At 42.6% G+C, this 20,219-nt stretch overlaps 1 protein-coding gene across 1 annotated transcript in view; it reads right to left on the bottom strand.

Annotated features, from left to right (window-relative positions):
• HEPHL1 (hephaestin like 1) overlaps window positions 1–6,740 on the bottom strand; it is a 93,574-nt gene extending 86,834 nt beyond the window's left edge. The window contains exon 1 of the mRNA XM_057299218.2: window positions 6,571–6,740. Coding sequence (XP_057155201.1) covers window positions 6,571–6,740 — 170 coding nt within the window. The remainder of the gene's footprint in view (window positions 1–6,570) is intronic.
• Between the last annotated feature and the right edge of the window lie 13,479 nt (window positions 6,741–20,219).

Here is a 20,219-nt window from a genome sequence, read left to right as displayed (position 1 = left end):
GATGAAGATAAACTGCAAAATAATGTTAGCAGAGAGTGTGGTCAGATCCAACATGTGAGATCATAAGAGTCACAATAAGGACAAGAAATATTGTTTGAGCTTGAGAAGGAACGTTCTTCACCAAGGAGAAAAAAAGATGAGATTGAGACAAGTGTCACTTGGCAAAAGGAAGGGTGGAGACGGAGATTGCACATTCAGTTTGGTGAAGCTGCACCCTCCCTATTAGATTAATAATTTTTAATACCATCTGGATGTGCTTCTATATACATTCTTTCACTCTGGGTCCCTGGCACCACCTATGTCTTGGGTCCTTCCTTTTCACTCTTCATTTCCACAGAAGCCCTTCATATACCAGGTGTGTTCAAAACAAATGGCATGATGAGGGGGAATGAAAATGAGCTTGAATCCCAACTCTCTCACTTGCTGGTTGTGAAATGGGGAAGAGACTTAACCTCTCTGAACCAGTTTCCTCTGCTGTAAACCAGTGACCATGGTAGAGCTATCATAAGAATTCAATGAGAAGAGGTGTAGAGCCACACACACAGCAACTGGGAGAGTGGTGCTGAATCAATGACAGTTATGATTATTTCTGGTAAAGCGTAAAGCTTTGTTAGAAAAGAGGAAAATGTGACCAGCCAAGGTCTTTCCCCCAGGGCTCCTGCTCTCCAAAGAACCCCATGAGACAGCAGAGCTACCACGAGAGCTGATCAAGTGCTCTCAAGTGGCAGGCACTGTGTCTGAGTATGTGCAGATCCTAAGTCCCAAAGATAACTCCGCAGTCCTCCTCCACAGAAACTTATTGGAAAAATGGGTCTTTGCAGATGTGATTAAGTTAAGGATCTTGAGATGGGGAGATCATCCTGGATTAGCTGGGTGGGCCCTAAACACCATCAAAAGCATCCTTATAAGTAAGAGGCAAAGATAGGCTAGACACACACGGAGAAGACGATGATATGAAAATGGAGGCAGAGATCAGAGTGATGCAGCCACAGCCAAGGAATGCTGGCAGATACCAGAACCTGGAAGAGTCAAGGAATGGCCCCTCCCTTAGAACCTCCAGAGGCATTGTGGCCCTGACAACACATGCAGTTCAGACATCTGGCCTCCAAAACTGGGGGAGAATAAATTGCTGTTGTTTGAAGCCACCTAGTTTGTAATTTGTTACAGCAGCCACAGAAAACTGATACACCCTCAAAGCAAGTACTATCACTATCCCTATTTTACTGATGAGAAAACTGAGGCAAAGAGAGATTGAATTACTTGCCCATAAAGTGGGGCAAGAATTCTAAATGTGACAGTTGATGCCAGAGCCCCATACTTTACCAGCAAACTGGACTGCCTTGGCATCTCCCTAAGACCAAGGCTGGGCTACACTTGGCTGGAGAAATCCTCCCGATGCCACCTGATCTCCCTCCCAGAGACAGAAGATTGGTCACCCCACTTCATGGTGTGCTAACCTTTTAAAGCAATGCCTGGAGCATAGTAAATACTCAGTGACACTTAGCTAACTTATTATACTGTCAATGAGTTATCTTTCAGATCCTGCTAACCAGGCCTTGGGGGCCCATCATATGGAGGTGGGAAAAGCAAGATGGGGACTAAGAGGATGCCTGTGAATCATGGAAAACAGGAGAGAACTGAGGTAGGGGAGGGTAGCAGGGACTGCCAGCTGCCTTGCAATATTCATGCTCCCCTTCTGTCTTAGTGTCAGAGGCAAATTCTATCTTTATTCAGGCAGAAAAGTACACAGCTGAAACGTTATATTTTTTCAAGTCCTCTTTGTGGCTATGAGTATCCAATGAGATTTAAGTAAAATTGGTTGGGTAGGGTTTCAATGAGAACCCTTTAAAAGGCTGATGCAGCAAAAATTGTTCTGCTTCTACCTTGTGCCTTTCTCTCTTTCTTCCTGGAATGTAGACACGATGGCTGGAGATCCAACAGCAATCTTGTGACCATGAATGTGCTTGAGGAGGGAAACCACAAAGGGTTTAAAGCACATAGGCTAAGGATGGTGGATCAGAAATACAGAAAGCCCCTGATATCTTGTTATACCATCTATCCCACCAACCTTGGACTGCCCACTTCTGGATTCTTCTACAAATGAATACAAAATCCTAATTTGTTAAAGACATTATACTCCAGTCTCTAGTGGCAGCCAGAAACAATCACTTACTGATATAGGGTAGAACAGCAGTTCCCAGAGATTCATATGGCATCAGTCCAAACAAAATATTTTTGGTGCTGATAAGACAGAAGTTGAGATTTGAAAGTTACCATTTGTTTAGACCATGCACTTACCAGATGATATTCTTTTCTTTATTTCAAAGCTCACAAAAACCTCTGTCTCCTCCCTGCTTCCCCTCAGTTGGTCCTTCTTTCAGATAGATGTATGAGTTCTCTCTCACACCCATCCTAGGGCCTGCTTCTTAGAATACTCAAAGCCCCTTGCCATACACTGGGCTGATGCAGTGATGTGGCTGGGTCAACTAACAGACTCTACAAAAATGGGGTTTGAGCAGTGGCTAGCCTCACTTATGTTCAAGGGCAGTTCCACCCATGAGTTAGCATCCATGAAAACCTTGCATTTCACTGGGAAGAAAAAGGCTGAATGTGTGCTGATGGCCTAATGAGGTCTATGGTGAGAACTGTGGCTTTAAATAAGATGACCCCACCCTACTTCCATTAAGGATCAGGCTTTACCACCAAACGCACACCTTAATTAAGGACTTTATGAGCCTGAGCAGGACTGGTATAAATAGATCAAAATACTGACACCATCCCCAGGCAACTCAAAGGAGCCCAGTGTCCCCATTTACTCCAAGGAGGAGGAGAAGTATATTTATCTGGAGAAAGTATTTCTAAATAGAATCTAACTCCTAAATCCTATACTTTCTAGGAAACATTAGTGATTATAGACTCAATTATATTTTTGAACCCTATAATCAAGCATAGGTACCAAGCAGAAAAGTTAAATTGCACCATCTGAGGGCTATAGAGTCTCAGCAAAATGATTTCAATTCATTTTCGATCTCGTCCTTGTGCATAAGGATGTGCCTAACTTTGGTTTCCAAATGTATTCACATTACTGAAACTTTGGCACCCACCATCTTGTTCCCCAGATTTTTGCCCATTCCCCTTATTCAAAGATAAAACAACCAGAACAACTCAGTTGATAAGGTGATTAGCTTTTACTTCAATGATTTTGAATGCCTGCCCTGTACTGGATCCTCCATAGGATATTGTCAATGACAAAGTTCCGTGCAGGGAAGGGGGATTATTGAATATATGCCAAAACTTCTTATCTATCATCAGGGTGTTTTACTGCAGTTGCAGACATGACTAATGTACATCAAGCAATTAGAGGGCAATGCAGAGGGAAGAAAATGCAGTGTCCAAGCTCATGATAAAGACCCCAAGCTCCATGAGTGGTTAGGAAGGAAACAGATCAGTACAAGCCAGGGTCATGGGGGAAAGCTTCACGTATGAAGTGAGGAATTGGAGATAATTCTTAAAGGACAGGGGAAAAAAATGGAGAAAGAAAAATAAAGACTACTTCAAAAGTTGTCACATATGCCCACGATCAGTCCCAGGTCTTCTCCAACTCTAATTTCTAGGACTGAACATTTGCAAATCATCTCTCTCCTTTCTTTCACCATTGCAAAAATCTTTCTAGAACTGGCAAGTCAGGAAAGATATTTTTCATTCAGTTTCAAAATTATTTCTAATGCTTTGGCATTACACTTCTCAAGTGACTCTAGGGATTACATTTCAACTCCCTTCTTACACAAATTAAGGAAAGTGATATTCAGAGAGATTATATGACATGTTCAAGATTACACAGCAAGTTGGGCAGAGCAAGCATTAGAAGTTAGGTCTCTGGATTTCTATTTCAGGTTCTTTCCATTCATGGTGGAATTCTGAGCACCTGGCTCTCCTGGTCCTTTAAATATCAGACATTTGCCCAAGTGTGAATATCCAAAACAACAGACTGTCCTCAGAAAGGCAGCCTATTCACCCTCCAGGAGGCTGAGTGAGGGGCATGATTACATCATCCACGATGGCTCCTTCCTGCTCCTGGGGAAATGGCACAACACAGAGTACACACACTGAACTCCACTTATGTCCCAGTCACAGCATCTTCACATACACCCAGGATGGGTATCTTGTGGTCCACAAGCAATGTCAGCCACCTACGACAGCCCTACCTTTTTAGGAACTTGTCTGAGCCACCTACCACAACTACTAGCACTGATGGGATCACTGATAAAAACCAGTATTCTGATGGGATCACTGATAAAAGCCAACGTCCACTGCATACTCACCTGGATTTCCTTTCCAAGAGGTAGCAGTCTGTCTGACACAAACTCTGTCCCTTCGCATACCAGAAAGAAATGTTTGGGGACCTTGGCGTTCTAGGTATGACACCTTAGCATGCCAGCTGCTTCTAAGAACAAATGCACTATCATATGAGACCATGCATTTTGAAACCATCTCACTCAAATCTGATGCCAAACCAACTGTTTTCACCATGCCTATTTTCTTTTTCACCATAGCAATTTTTATATGTTTTATTGTACTTTCATCAAAGCACCATCTTCTGGTTGAAATGATCAACAGAGACCCCAACTTCTTCCAGCACCCCACTTTGTGAAAACAGCATTGTAGTACTTGAGTATTTATGATTCTTTGAGGTTTTGAATTAACCCAGATAACTTGTTTGGTCACTGACCACCAGTGATCCCTTTCAATATGCTTCTAGGAAGAGTGACAAAAGAGACTAAACATGCCTTTGGCAAAAATTAGGACTTTCTAGAAAGTTCTTATTACCATGATCCTTGGCTTCCCTCAAAGTTGTTTTAATTCACTGGAGAAGGATCACCTTTACCAAGAAACAGATTGTGTGGTGAAAAGAAATATGGGCTGTGGAACCAAAGCAATGAGTTTGGTGCTACCACTTACTTATAAACTCCGGCAAGTATTTAACCTCAGAGCCTTGGTTCCTGGTTCATAAAATGAGAATAATAATATCTGCAAGCAGTAATGAATTGAAAAATCCCTCATAGAATTTTTGGGTCAGAATAAATGCCCATACACAGCTATAGTGACGTGGGCATTTTAGGAAGAAGAATTTCTGTGGGTGTTAATCTTATGGAAAGGCAATCCAGTATCACATTTAGCTTAAATGCTATATTCATTACACTCAGTGTACACACTTTCAACATTCTTATCCCCAGTAGCTGCTCACATTGACTGTTTCCTACTGAGCCCTCTCTGAGAATAGCAGAGCTCTATTTGTAGAGAAGGCTCCTGGCATTTTGGGTACCCTTTCAATCCCATAGCTATTCATCACAGTAAAGACACTACCACCAATGGTCAGCAGATGTGGGATTGAAAGCAATCAAGAGTTTCCTTTGGAAATAGCCCTGCAGACATTACATTTCCAGGTACAAAGCTTAAGGAAAAGTCTGCCTTGGCAGCTTGTCTGGCACAGGCTTCATCTTTGGTAAACAAAACATGACTATACCACCTTTGTTTTGTTAGAAAACTTGGAAGCTGTATTTCCAAGCCAACTGGATCTTTGGTCTTTCCTCAAAGACAAGGGGCCCTGGCTCTTAAAGACTTGCTGGTAGGCCCTGTGCTGTTCCTGAATTTTATCAACTAAACTTATCTTTAGGAAATGGAACATGGATGCAGAATGCAACTGGTTCTGCCTGTCAGAAAAGAAGCAAGCATTCAAATATCCAACAGAGGTTGCCAAAACATCTGAAAAGATGTTCTAATAACCACAAAGTTGAAAATAGCATGACATCTTCTGGAGTCAGGAGGTGACTTCAGAGGGAGATCCATGAAACAAATTAGATGGTTAAGATACTAGGCCCTGGAGGGGGCAGGGAGAAAGGGTTATTTTCTGCCCCAAATTAAAAATCAGGAACATAGAACACCGTGGCACCATCTCACCTAGCTATGCTATAGGTTCTGGGATAAGATATTGCCCTCAGCAAGAATGACTTGGAGCTGGAATAAACTTTTTACCAGTGAAAGCGCTAATTCTAAGTAGACTCAAGGAAACCCTGAAAATAGCAGGCAAATCTCCTGTGACTTCTCCCTCTTTTAAACGTTGAAAAACATGACTTAGCATACTTATCTCCCATTATGATGTTTCATTCCAGAAATACAAACTAAGAAAACACTGTGTTTTAACAATAAGGAATTCTTGAAATTTCTCAAATCTTCATCCCAAGTGTTGTCATTTAAAGACAAACAAACAAACAGAATCCCCCAGAAGTTACTAGTAGTGCCTGGTGGAAATTGTCAAACACCTGGTTGTGTATATGTCCCTTCACAGGCAAGGCTATTAATAGGTGGCTCAACAAATACATGGAGCTATGAATATCTCTTCCAGATTACACACCCATCCATACTAGGGCTCTTCAAGCAAAAAACAAAACACCTTCTCTTGGTCTAGATCAACTCACCCCCATTGTAAGTACCCAAGAAATACAACCTTCCCCACACAAAGTCAAAAAGAGGCCAAACCTGGGAGTCAATGAGGACCCTAAGTTCACTCACTTGTCTTCTGTGAAACTTTTCCCAGTAATAACATTCTTCCCTTGGGGTACATAGTTCCAGTATTCTTCCACAATCCCAATGTAGTACGTTCTGGTAACTGTGCCAACCAGCCCAGACAGACCCAGGAATGTGAGGAGAAAGATGCAGCCAGCTGGCTGCTTCCGAGGCATTTGTGGATGTAACTCAAGCAGGCAGGCAGCCTGCACAGGGGACAAATCTGTTGGTCCCTCCCCGTCACTCAGCTCCTCCTCCTCAGGTAGCTTGGGTTTGGGGAAGAGGCAAAGGCTGAGGCCTTGCGTAAGCAAAGCAAGCTCGATGGGGGCGTTGCTTTTACAACAAAACTTTTGCCAGCCATCCGAGAAATGTGTGACTGGCTCATTTATGTATTGCCCAAGCCAACAGGCCTGTTTCTATACGTTTCGGTACCATGCTCTGACATCAGTCATTTGTCAGCCAGGATGACAGTGTGACTACTTGGGCCGATGGCTTTCCCCCACCCCTTCTTCTTCTTTTCTTCTCCACACCTCTTACATTAAAATCTGAAAAGTGAGCTGGCCTGAGTGGAGCATCAGGAAACACTCCAGGCACTAAAGAAGGCCTCATCTCTGTCGGGAGGGCAGAGGAAGTGACATAATCACCGTCCAGCTTGTTTTATGAGGCTATGTGAAACCACAAACTAACATCATAAAGTTCATCACAACAACATAAAACCCCACTAATCCTCCACTGGCTCGTGTACCATCTCCCCCATATTCTCTCAAATCCTTCCAGCAAAAATGAGAAGGTTGACTGCTCAGTTCAGCCAAAATGTTCGCGGCCACCACCTCCACACAGGGAGCCGCCTTTCTTAGGATGAATGAAAATGATGATGGGGGAGTACCCTTCAGACACATGGAGACAAAATTCAGTAACAGGTCTTTGGGTGGAAAAGGCTGGGCCATTCTTCTGTGTCTTCTAATCTGTGTCCCAGAATCTCGGTATTGAAAGAGACCTTGATCAACCTTGGAAGAGAGTTACTCTTATCCCCATGCAGAGTTACTCTTGAGGGAGCAGCCATGGAATGAAGGAAACAGCCTCCTGGCCTTTGAAGTTGGTCAGACCTGGGTTTGAATGTGAGTTCCTACCACTTTCCAATTTAGTGGCATGGAGGAATCACTTAACATCATTGAGCTGGAGACTATAGAAGAAGGATTGAGAGATTCTTAAGGAATTTTTTAAAAGATGATGTCTGCAAAGTGCCTACCCCAGCCCCTAGCATAGGGTAGGTACTAAGTAAGTGTTAAAGTCCTTCCTGCCCATTCATGCCCTCTAAGAGAGACTGTATCAACCTGTGTATCCACAGACTTGTGTTTCCCCGCAGTCTTCAACTTTCTTTCCACTATTCTTTGCCAAAGTCCTATCTGCCATGCCTTCCACCAGTCTCAAGTAAGAGAATTCTTTTTCTTTAAATGGTAGCTACCCTATAAATGTCCCATAGCACAGTTTGTATTAGCATTCATCTTAATTAATAAAAGGCCAGGCATGGTGGCTCAGGTCTGTAATCCCAGCACTTTGGGAGGCCAAGGCAGTCAGATCACCTGTGGTCACGAGTTTGAGACCAGCCTGGCCAACATGGTGAAACCCTGTCTGTACTAAAAATACAAAAATTAGCTGGGCGTAGTGGCAGGCACCTGTAATCCCAGTTACTTGGGAGGCTTAGGCAGAAGAATCGCTTGAACCTGGGAGGTGGAGGTTGCAGTGAGCCAAGATTGTGCCACTGCACTCCAGCCTGGGCAACAAGAGCAAGATTCCTTCTCAAAATAAATAAATAAATAAATAAATAAATAAATAATAAAATACATACTGAGTACCCTGTTTCATAGCCAGGCTCTTTACAACTTTGATTTACTGATTTGTTTGTTGTATCAAGGACACTGGTAGAATAATTGCCATAGCACATTTCCATTTAGCTTAAATCTCCTCTTCAACATGAGTTTGGGAGCTTCGTATGAGTCTGGCACTTCAACGGACACTATAGAGGAGGACTTATGTGGTAGGCCTGAGGTTGGCCTCAGAAGAAGTAGGGAGTTCAAAGTATGGGGAATCTGGCCAGGCGCAGTGGCTAATGCCTATAATCCCAGCACTTTGGGAGGCCGAGGTGGGTGGATCACCTGAGGTCAGGAGTTCGAGACCAGCCTGCCGAATATGGTGAAACCCTGTCTCTACTAAAAATACAAAAATTACCCGGGCATGTTGGCGCATGCCTGTAGTCCCAGCTACTAGGGAGGCTGGGGCAGGAGAATCTCTTGAACCCTGGAGGCAAAGGTTGCAGTGAGCCAAGATCTCACAACTGCACTCTAGCCTGGATGATAGAGCAAGACTCTGTCTCACAAAAAAAAAAAAAGGTTGTGGAATTTGGAAATGTCCCAAACCAAATATCTTGTTGCTTACATCCCAGAGAAGCTGGCTATTTTGGGCATATCAAAGACGTTATTAGGACATATTCCCCCCTTTTCGGACAGGAGAAAAAAAAAGGTATAAGTGATACAGCTCAAAAAGACAAAAGAGTTAACTTTCTTACCCAAGATACTGAACGCATATAATTAAAACCCAGGAGAAGGCATTACCTAACTTCTGATTCAAAAACTAGATCTGCAGAATAGATCAGGTCAAGAAATCTGAGTCACTATAGCAGATGAAGTCAACGCATTTAATCTATTTGTAGCAGAGAACTTGCTTACAGAGGGCCAAAAGTGGGAAAGAATTTATTAAAAACAATGAAATAGGGTTCTGGAAAGCTCTCTTAAATTCTTCCTTATCCTAGGACAATAAAGGTGTTACTCAAAGAGCATTGGAATGCCATAGGAGCTAAAGAAAATAAACTGGTATGAGACAATGCAGTGTTCCTGTGACACTCATTTCGGAAAAGCGACAGTTCCATGCCCAATGTGTTTGACAGTGTCTAAATTTTATTAGGAAACCTGTGAATTATAATATCAACATTCATTTTTAAAAACCCACAGTTACATACAAGATATGTTTGACAATGTTTAAAATTTGATTAAGTAACCTGTGTAAGTAATAATGTTAGCAAATACTTCCAACTCCATTGAACACTAGTCAGACATTTTTTTAAAGTCAAGAAACCCATTTATCAAGCATTTATTATGTGAGATGGCCAGTTCTAAATATTCACTCCATTCCTCAAAACATTCACCAGGTTTCAGATAAGGTAAATTTGACATCATGCATCAATAGCAGAGAAAGAAAATCCTGGGTTAAATCATATTTTATTGAAATTATGGTACAGGCATACCTTGAAGATATTGCAGGTGTGGTTCCAGACCACCATGATAAAGTGAATATCAAAATAAAGCGAATCACATGGATTTTTTGGTTTTCCAGTGCGTATAAAACTTATGCTTAGGCCATGTACAGTGGCTCACACCTGTAATCCCAGCACTTTGGGAGGCCAAGGTGAGAGGATCACTTGAGGCCAGAAGTTTGAGACCAGCCTGGGCAACATGGCAAAACTTGTCACCACAAAAAATACAAAAAAATTAGCCAAGCATGGTGGGGTGCACCTATAGTCCCAGCTACTCAGGAGGCTGAGGTGGGGGGATCATTTGGGCCCAAGAGGTCGAGGCTGTAGTATGTTAAGATCATGCCACTGCACTCCAGCCTGACTGACAGAAGGAGACCCTATCTAAAAAAAAAAAAAGTTATGTTTACACAATATTACAGTCTAGTAAGTGTGTGTGCAATTGCATTATGTCTAAAAAATGTACACACCTTAATTTAAAAATACCTTATTGTTTAAAAATGCTAACAATCATCTGAGTCTTCAGTGAGTCAATCTTTTTGCTGTGGAGGGTCTTGCCTCAATGTGGATGGCTGCTGACTAATCAGGATGGTGGTCACTGAAGGTTGAGGTGGCTGTGGCAATTTCTTAAAATAAGAACAATAGTTTGACACATCATTTGGTTTCCTTTCATGAAAGATTACTCTATAACCCATGATGCTGTTTAATAGTATTTTACCAATAAAAGAACTTCTTTCAAAATTGGAATAAATTTTCCCAACCCTGCTCCTGCTTTATCAACTAAGTTTATGTAATATGCTGAATCCTTTGTTGTCATTTCTACAATATTCACAGCATCTTCACCAGTAAATTCCATTTCAAGAAACCACTTGCTTTGTTCATCCATAAGAAGCAACACCTTATTCATGTAAATTTTATTATGAGATTGCAACAATTCAGTCACATCTTCAGGCTCCACTTCTAATTGTAGTTCACTTGCTGCTTCCACCACATCTGCAGTTACTTCCTCCATTGAAGTCTTGAACCTCTCAAAGTCATCCATGAGGGTTTGAATCAACTTCTTCCAAACTCCTGTTAATGTTGATATTTTGACCTTCTCTCATGAATCACAAATATTCTTAACAGCATTTAGAATGGTGAATTATTTCCAGAAGGTTTTCAATTTACTTTGCCCAGATTCATCAGAGGAATCACTATCTATGGCACCTATAGCCTCAAGAAAGGTATTTCTTAAGTAATAAGATTGAAATTCAGTTACTCCTTGATCTATGACATACGGAATGGATGTTGTGTTAGCAGACATGAAAACAACATTCATTTCATTATACATTTCCATCAGAGCTCTTGGGTCACTAGGTGCGTTGTTAATGAGCAGTAATATTTTGAAAGACTTTTTTTTTCTTAGCAGTAAGTCTCAGCCCTGGACTTAAAATATTCAGTAAACCATGCTGCAAACAGATGTACTGTTGTCCAGACATTATTATTCCATCTAGGGAGTATAGACAGAGTAGATTGTGCATAATTCTTAAGGGTCCTGGGATATTTGGAATGGTAAATGAGCACTGGCTTCAACTTAAAGTCACCAGCTGCATTAGCATCTGCTAGGATAGTTAGCCTATCCTTGGGCCAGGCACAATGGCTCATGCCTGTAATCCCAGCACCTTGGGAGGCTGAGGTGGGAGGATCACTTGAGTGCAGGAGTTTGAGACCAGCCTGGGCAAGACGGCAAGACCCCATCTTGTAAAAACAAACAAAAACAAGAGTGAGCCTATCTTTTGAAGCTTTAAAGCCAGGCATCGACTTGTCCTCTTCTACTATAAGGATGTTTGGTCTACATTGAAAATTTATTGGCCTAGTGTGGTGGCTCATGCCTATAATCTCAGCACTTTCGGAAGCCAAGGTAGGCAGATCACTTGAAGTCAGGAATTTGAGACCAGCCTGGCCAACATAGTGAAACCCATCTCTACCAAAAAATACAAAAATTCGCCAAGCGTGGTGGCACACGCCTATAATCTCAGCTACTCCAGAGGCTGAGCTGGGAGAATCACTTGAACCCAGGAGGCTGAGATTGCAGTAAGCTGAGATCCTGCCACTGCACCCAGCCTGGGAGGCAGAGTGAGACCCTGTCTCAAAGAAAGAAAAAAAAAAAAGAAAAGAAAAGAAAGAAAAAAAAATGTATTGTTTAGTGTAGCCACCTTCATCAGTTATCTTAGCTAGACCTTTCAGAAAACTTACTGCCGCTTCTCCATCAGCACTCACTGCCTCATCTTCACTTCTGTGTTATGGAGATGGCTTCTTTCCTTAACCCTCATGAATCAACCTCTGCTAGCTTCAGACTTTTCTTCTACTACTTCTTCATCTCTCTCAGTCTTCAAAGAATTGAAAAGAGTTAGGGCCTCACTCTGAATTGGGCTTTGGCTTAAAGGAATGTTGTGGCTGATTTGGTCTTCTACCCAGATGACTAAAACTTTCTCCATATCATCAATAAAGCTATTTCACTTTCTTAGCATCCGTGTGTTCACTGAAGTAGCACTTTTAATTTCCTTCAAGAACATTTCTTGCATTTGCAACTTTGCTAACTGTTGGGCACAAGGGGCCTACCTTTCAGCCTGTCTCAACTTTCACCATGACTTTCTCATTATGTTTAATCATTTCTAGCTTTTGATTTAAACTAAGAGATGTGTGACTCTTTCTCTTGAACAGGTAGAGGCCTTTGTAGAGTTATTAAATTGGCCTAATTTCGACATTGTTGTGTCTCAGGGAATAGAGACGCCCGAGGAGAGAGAGTGAGGGGAGAATGGCAGTCAGTGGAGTGCCGAGACCAGCTTGGTCGTGGAGATGCTAACTCAGTGGTGCTAGAGGAATTAAAGACACACACACAGAAATATAGAGTGTGGAGTGGGAAATCAGAGGTCTCATAACTTTCAGAGCTGAGAGCCTTGAACAGAGATTTACCCACATATTTATTGATAGCAAGCCAGTGATAAGCATTGTTTCTATAGATTATAGGTTAACTAAAAGTATTCCTTATGGGAAATAGAGGGATGGGCCAAAGTAAAGGGATGGGTCTGGCTAGTTATCTGCAGCAGGAGCATGTCCTTAAGGCACAGATCACTCATACTATTATTTGTGGTTTAAGAACGCCTTTAAGCAGCTTTCTGCCCTGGGTGGGCCAGGTGTTCCTTGCCCTCATTCTGGTAAACCCACAACCTTCCAGCATGGGCATCATGGCCATCACGAACATGTCACAGTGCTGCAAATATTTTATTTGTGGCCAGTTTTGGGGCCAGTTTATGGCCAGATTTGGGGGCCTGTTCCCAATAGTGGAGTAGTCATCACACACGCATTTATCAATTAAGTTTGCTGTTGTATATGAGCATGGCTTGTGGTGCCCCCAAACAATTACAGTGGTAACATCGAAGATTACTGATCACAGATCACCATAACAGATATAATAGTAATGAAAAGTTTAAAATATTATGAGAATTACCAAAATGTGACACAGAGATATGAAGTAAGCACATGCTGTTGGAAATATGGCACAAATAGACTGAGAAATACATTTTGAGAGATCCCCAACTCTGACTGCAAACTTCTGTCAGCTCATGCTTGACACAGGGTTGCCTCAAACCTTCAATTTCCAAAAGGCACAGTATCTGTGAAGTGCAATGACATGAAGTTCACTTGCTATTTCCACCACATCCACAGTTACTTCCTCCATTGAAGTCTTGAACCTCTCAAAGTCATCCATGAGGGTTTGAATCAACTTCTTCCAAACTCCTGTTAATGTTGATAGGACAAGGTGGGCCTGTATGGGCTATATTTTTTAATTAACTTCTATTTTTATCTCAACAGTTTTGGGGGTACAGGTGTTTTTTGGTTACAAGGATATGTTTTTAGTGGTGATTTCTGAGATTTTACTGCACCCATCACCCAAGCAGTGCACACTGTACTGAATATGTAGTCTTTTATTTCTCACCTTCCTCCCAACCTTCTGGCCCCAATTCCCTAAGTCCATTATATCATTCTTATGTTTTTGCATCCTCATAGGCTAGCTCCCACTTATAAGTGAGAACACACTGTATTTGGTTTTCCATTCCTGAGTTACTTCACTGAGAATAATGGCCTCCAGCGCTACCCAAGTTGCTGCAAAAGACATTACTTCATTCCTTTTTATGGCTGAGTAGTATCCCATGGTGTATATACACCACACTTTCTTTAACCACTCAGTTGATGCACACTTAGGTTGGTTCCATATCTTTGCAATTGTGAATTGCACTGCTCTAAATATGCATATGCCTGTGTCTTTTTCACATAATGATTTCTTTTCCTCTGGGTAGATACCCGGTAGTGAGATTGCTGGATCAAATGGTAGCTCTGCTTTTAGTTCTTTAAGGAATTTCCTTTCTGTTTTCCATACAGGTTGTACTAATTTACATTCCTATCAGCAGTGTATAAATGTTCTTTTACCACATTCACACCAGCATCTTTTTTTTTTAACTTTTTAATTATGGCCATTCTTGCAAGAGTAAGGTGGTATCTCACTGAGGTTTTAATTTGCATTTCCCTGGTAATTAGTGAGGTAGAGCACTTCTTCATATGTTTGTTGGCTGTCTGTATATCTTCTTTTCAGAATTATCTATTCATGTTCTTTGCCCTCTTTTTGATAGGATTATTTGGTTTTACCTTGCTGATTTGTTTGACTTCCTTGTAGATTCTAGACATTAGTCCTTTGACAGATGCATAGATTAAAAATATTTTCTCCCATTCTGTGGGTTGTCTGTTTTATTCTGCTGATTATTTACTTTTCTGTGCAGAAGTTTTTTAGTTTCATTAGGTCCCATTTGTTTACTTTTGTTTTCGTTGCTCTTGCTTTTGGGGTCTTATTCATGAATTCTTTGCCTAAGCCAATGTCCAGAAGAGTTTTTCCAATGTTATCTTCTAGAATTTTTATGGTTTCAGGTCTTAGATTTAAGTCTTTGATCCATCTTGAGTTGATTTTTATATAAGGTGAGAGATGAAGATCCAGTTTCATTCTTCTACATGTGGCTTTCCAGTTTTCCCAGCACCATTGAATGGATAGGGTGTCATTTCCCCAATTTATTTATATACAGGCTATTTAAATAAGAAATTATCTTAGCTAGATCTGGGAGAAGTCAATTCAGATGAATAATATTCTACCTAGCCTTAGCTGAAGTGTCATTTTTAAAAATAAGTAAAATGGGAGAGACAAAATTGATTCTCCCATTCTTTAATGTTTTCCTTTTTTGAGAAATACATTGAATTCTCCTTAAAAGACTTCTGATATCCCAAACCGTGACTGCAAGCTTCCATCAGCCCAGCACTCTCCCTGCCCTGCTACAGTAAATCATGGCTCTCAAACCTCACTGAGGTCCCTAGTCCCTTGATAGTACCTTGTTATTCCCCACCTGGAGCCCTGTGGCTTCTCTACTGCTCTGACTGGTGCTAGAATGACCTTACCGATTGCAGACAGGACCAGGTCTCTCCACTGTTTGATAGTTTTCAATAGTTTTCTATGGCCTTTAGGGTAAGGACTAATGGTCTTGACTTGACTTTTAGAGCTGGTCCTGATTTGTCTTCTGGGAACTGGGGTCACTCCTCAACATTTAATCATCATCATGGTTGTGCCCTTCCTCTGAGCTCCCACCAGTGCTGTGCATGCCTCTGCCATAGCCTGTCACACAGTACAGGCTATGTCTTCATCTGCTCTCCCCTACACACTCAACACAGGCTTCTCATGGATGGGGGCTGGGTCTTGTTCACCCCTGCGTCCCCAAGGTCTGACACATCATAGGCACTGGAGAAATGGCGAACTAAGGCATGTGCAAATGAATGAATGAATGAACAAATGAATAAGAGATACTTGCAAATGTACATTGGCTCTATGTTATGTAGCAGTCTCTGCACTAGATCTTTTATATGAATTATTTAATTTCCTTATTACAACAGCCCTTTCAGGGTGTGCACAAGTTTTACCCCTGTTTTACAAATCAGGAAGCTGAGATTTAGAAAATTCAGATTATTTTCTCAGTACCCCACAACTGGCAAATAGTGGAGGTCTGGAAGACTCCAAAACCAGCATCCCTACAGAGCCCATCCAGACGAGGAGAATGGGGAGTGGTGGGGAGCCCAGAGACCATGGTCGCCTGCTTCATGCTGCCGAGTGGGACCCATGCTCTGCAAAGAAATATGGGCCAGGGCTGTTGAAGGACTGGGCCACTGAAGGAGGATTCCAAAATGCCCCTCCAGCTTAGCCCATCCACCTAGACAGTCCAGATAAAACCCTAATCATTACAGAACCTTAAAGACACCCAAACATACCATTCTGTTTCATTTCTTCATTTTATGTCCCAACCCTCCACCCCCACCTCACCTTCCCCCAGTCTCCACCCCCACCAAATTCCTTCTCATCCTCCCAAATCATCCTGGGCTTTTCTTCTCTGAAGTTTTCCTTGGTTTCTCCACACCTACCACACCCTCCACCCAGCCCCTGGCAATTAGTCATTCTCTTCTCTGTGCTTCCTCTGTACTCTGCCCACACGCCTATCCCTGTTTATGTTATTGTTTGCTTACATGTTAGTCTCCTTTAAAAGATCCTGAACTGCTTGAGAATAGCATCTGACCAGGTCTCCACATCGCCCTCCCACTACATCTGTCTCAAGAACTTATTACAAGAATCTGCAGCTCAGGGGCTGCTCCAGCCTCCCCTGCCTATAGCCTGGATCCCCAGTTTTTAGACTCTTGCTCTTACCAAGAGACTCTGCTCCAAGATTTGAGGTCTGAAGGCCAGGCTGCCTCACCCTCACACCCAGGTCTGGTGCTTAAGCCATTTCTTATCTAGATCAGGGGATTATCTTGTTCTTCTTTGTGTAGTGGTTATTATAGAACCAGGTGCTCAGCAGGCCCTGAGGAAATAATATTAACAATTGTAGCATTTACAGTATGTCAGCCAGTATGCTGTTTTACACATAGTATCACTTTTACTCTGTGCAACCAGAATACCCTATGAAGTAGATGTTATTGTCCTTGTTTTACAGATGAGGAAACTAAGGTTTGGGAAGGTTAATAACTTGCCTGAAGTCACGGCTAGCAAATGACCGGGCTAAGATTCAAACCCAGGTCTTTCTGACTCCAAAGCCTACACACCAAAGCTCCACAGTCAGTGGGTATTAGTGGAACTGGGCTAACCAGAAAGCCAATGCCAGCTCAGGAGACCCTTTCAGGGAAGGAAACATTAGCATCATACAAGAGGTTTCCTCCAACATAACCAGGACCTAAGAATTTTAAAGGCATAGCATAGAGACTGCACATGGGCAAACACCCCAACAAATAAAAGTGCTGTGATGAAATAATTTATTTAATTGTTTGAGAATATTTACCAAGCATCTGCCTTGTGCCAAACACTGTTCTAGTCAACTGGGAATGAGGCAGACAGTCCCTGTCCTTGAAGAGTTCATAATCTAGTGAAGAAAATAAATTGTAAACCACAAATACGTTTTCTAGATTAATTAAATATTGTGATGAGTGCAGCAAAATTCAAAGGTGAATGGTGTGGGGAGAACCTCAAGACTGCACTCAGGAGGTGTCTGGGGAGGTGGCCCAGCAGCCTGTTCTGAAGCATGCTTATAGTTTACAGGGTGAAATAGAGCGTATAGAAGTCCCATCCCTACAAACCTCACCCATCATCATCAACAGCAACAACAAAAAACAGGACAACTCAGGGTGGTCCTGAAACACACTTTGGTTGAGTTCCCTGAGGAAAGTTAAGAAGCCACGTCCCTGCCCAGTGGGTACATCCACTCTCAGGCATTCATTTTTTTCCTCCACTTGGAAAGTAACTGATGATGTCTCACCTCCCACAAGCCTGAGGCAAACTCTGGTGTCAGAGACTCAGAAAAGCCAGCCTTCAATCATGGATACAGTGAAAAGAAGAACAGAGGAAATTGGCTTCCCTCCACTCTCTCCTCAAGCTCCTCTGTCTTCCCCTCCCTTCCCAGCCCAGGAGTTTATTCAAGCCCCCAGTGCTCTTTGATCTGTGGATCTTGATCTTGGAGCCACCTCCAGGAGTGGGAGGTGAATATAAACAACCTGAGCACAGTTCTGGTAGCCCAATCTTACAAAAGAAATATCATGCCTGCCAGTAGGAATATTCCGCCAACAAGGCCACCGTCCTAAAACTGGAGCTGCCAAAGGGCCCTTGAACAACCCCATAACTCAAGTACTAGAACTCCTAGGACATCTGGATGACCACCTCCCCATGCACAAGCTAGAGGGTTACAAAGCACCCCAAAGGGGGAAAATGGGACTGGAGATCTTCAAAGGCCTAGGAAAGTTGTTGTCTGGTCTCAGAGTAACCTGCCCAGAGGAGCCCAGACAGTCCCAGAGCCCAGAGGGAAACCATCTTTCAGGGCAGCACTATAAACAAAAGACCGTCTGAGGGCTGTGGCTTGGCACAGGGGCCCCACTGCCCAGATCTAAGGACAATACTGGGTACAGGCATCTAGCTCTCCTCTTGGCTCCAGTGTTTGGGGGTTTTGTTGGGGGAGAAATGGGAGACGTGGGCACAATCTGGCCACTGTGGTTGAGACATAGGATTTTCCCATAGCATTTCATGGGTGACACTTCTGGACGCTTTAGGATGGCACTCTGTGTTTCTCTTTCAAAAAGAGAAACAAGAGCAAAGGGCAGGAAAGATCTCAGAGACTCACACCTGCCTCTTTCCATAACTAAAGGGTCAGGAATTCATTCACTCCTCCACAGGACAGGGGTCCCCTTCACAATCCCCCTCATACCCTAAATATGCCCTGCTACCCTCCGCGCTCAAACCTCACAACCAGCTGTGTTGTTGCTTGGGTACATGACATATGGTCATAACTTCTCCTAAATCCAGTCACCAAAAGTTTTCGAGATGACCAGGAGTGGTGGTGCATGCCTGTCATCCCAGCACTTTGGGACGCTGAGACAGGAAGATCACTTGAGGCCGGGACTTGGAGAACCCTATTTAAAAAAAAAAAAAAAAAAAAACTGCTCCCAAGACTTCCTATCAGAAACAAAGAAGGCAATGGCAATGGGCTGACAACTACGTGGGTGATCAGTACAAGTCAAATTCCATTGCGTTAGAACTCTCAGAATTCTTTTGTTGAACCTAGAATTTTTTGTGTGTATCCAATACTCTATTAAAATAAGTGGGTCTTCCCTGATCCTTGAAGCTTGTTTTGTATTGACCTTCGTTGTAATCACAGTCATTTATACTAGTAGAGACATCTCCATTTCCACTTAACATTAGTGACCAGAGAAAAAGTCTTAAAGACAAAGTGACTTCTCTTGTTTGAGGCCTGCAGGTTTCAGCGTGATGTCTGTGTGGAGGCATTTGGCAAATCAGGGCACTCTCTAGAACTGGTTGGTTGAAGGTCAATCCAAACTCTAGATCATCCCTTCTTTGAAGATGAAAGAGCCCCCCTTCTTTCTCCCACTCTTCTATGGTTCTTTTACTAATGGCTCAATAGGGCTGTCTTTAGTATACCTCTGTGACCTAGGCTGACAGAATGCAGATAAGCTGGACAGGGCACCCAGGAAGGAGTTTATAGACTCCCAACCTGTTTTCTGGGAAGGTACCAGGTTGCTCACCAGCACTTTTTTAAAAATCCCACCCTGAGGAGCAGAGCTCTTTGGGAAATCTTGTTATATGGCATCAATGATGCTGATTAACTGTAGCAAATTTCTAGGTGTGGGTAGCTGCAGGAGGTGAATTCCTGGTAGAAATGAGGTCTCTGGCTCCAGGTGGGAGCTGCTCAGGTGAGACTTCCCTGGGACATAGATTCCCAGAAGCAATGCTTCTGACGATCAAAGGACACAGCCATGCTACAGAGAAGAGCTTTATAGGTAGGGCTTCAGCTCCCAGGTTTAGGCACGTACACATGTAGTATGGATTTTGGAGCATGGCCAAGGCTCCTTGCTCTGACCTGATCCCTGATGCCTGAATTCTGCTGTCAGAGCTTCCTAATTTTGGCTTAAGACTAACCCTGTAAAAATGCAAGTATCTCATGGCATCAGTCTCATCGGTTGCAGCTGCCTTCAATGGATGAGTTTATTAGGTGCTTTCCCATGAATAGGTGAAGACTGGAAGGAGGAACAGAGGGAGCATGAGACACCTGGTCTTCCAGGAAGAGGTACCAGTAAGACTCTGCTACAAGTCAGAGGGAAAATCCAAGCAATTACCTAGTTCAGAAGTTCCAATTTACACCCCACAAGCCAACTCTAGCCTGTTTTGTTGGTCTAAAGTAGTATCTAATTTTAAAAATCTGAATTTGATTTCCTTAATAAGACT

The sequence above is a fragment of the Pan paniscus genome, chromosome 9 (assembly GCF_029289425.2).
Source record: "Pan paniscus chromosome 9, NHGRI_mPanPan1-v2.0_pri, whole genome shotgun sequence".
NCBI classification, from domain to species: domain Eukaryota; kingdom Metazoa; phylum Chordata; class Mammalia; order Primates; family Hominidae; genus Pan; species Pan paniscus.
This window is presented reverse-complemented; position numbering and strand designations above follow the sequence as displayed.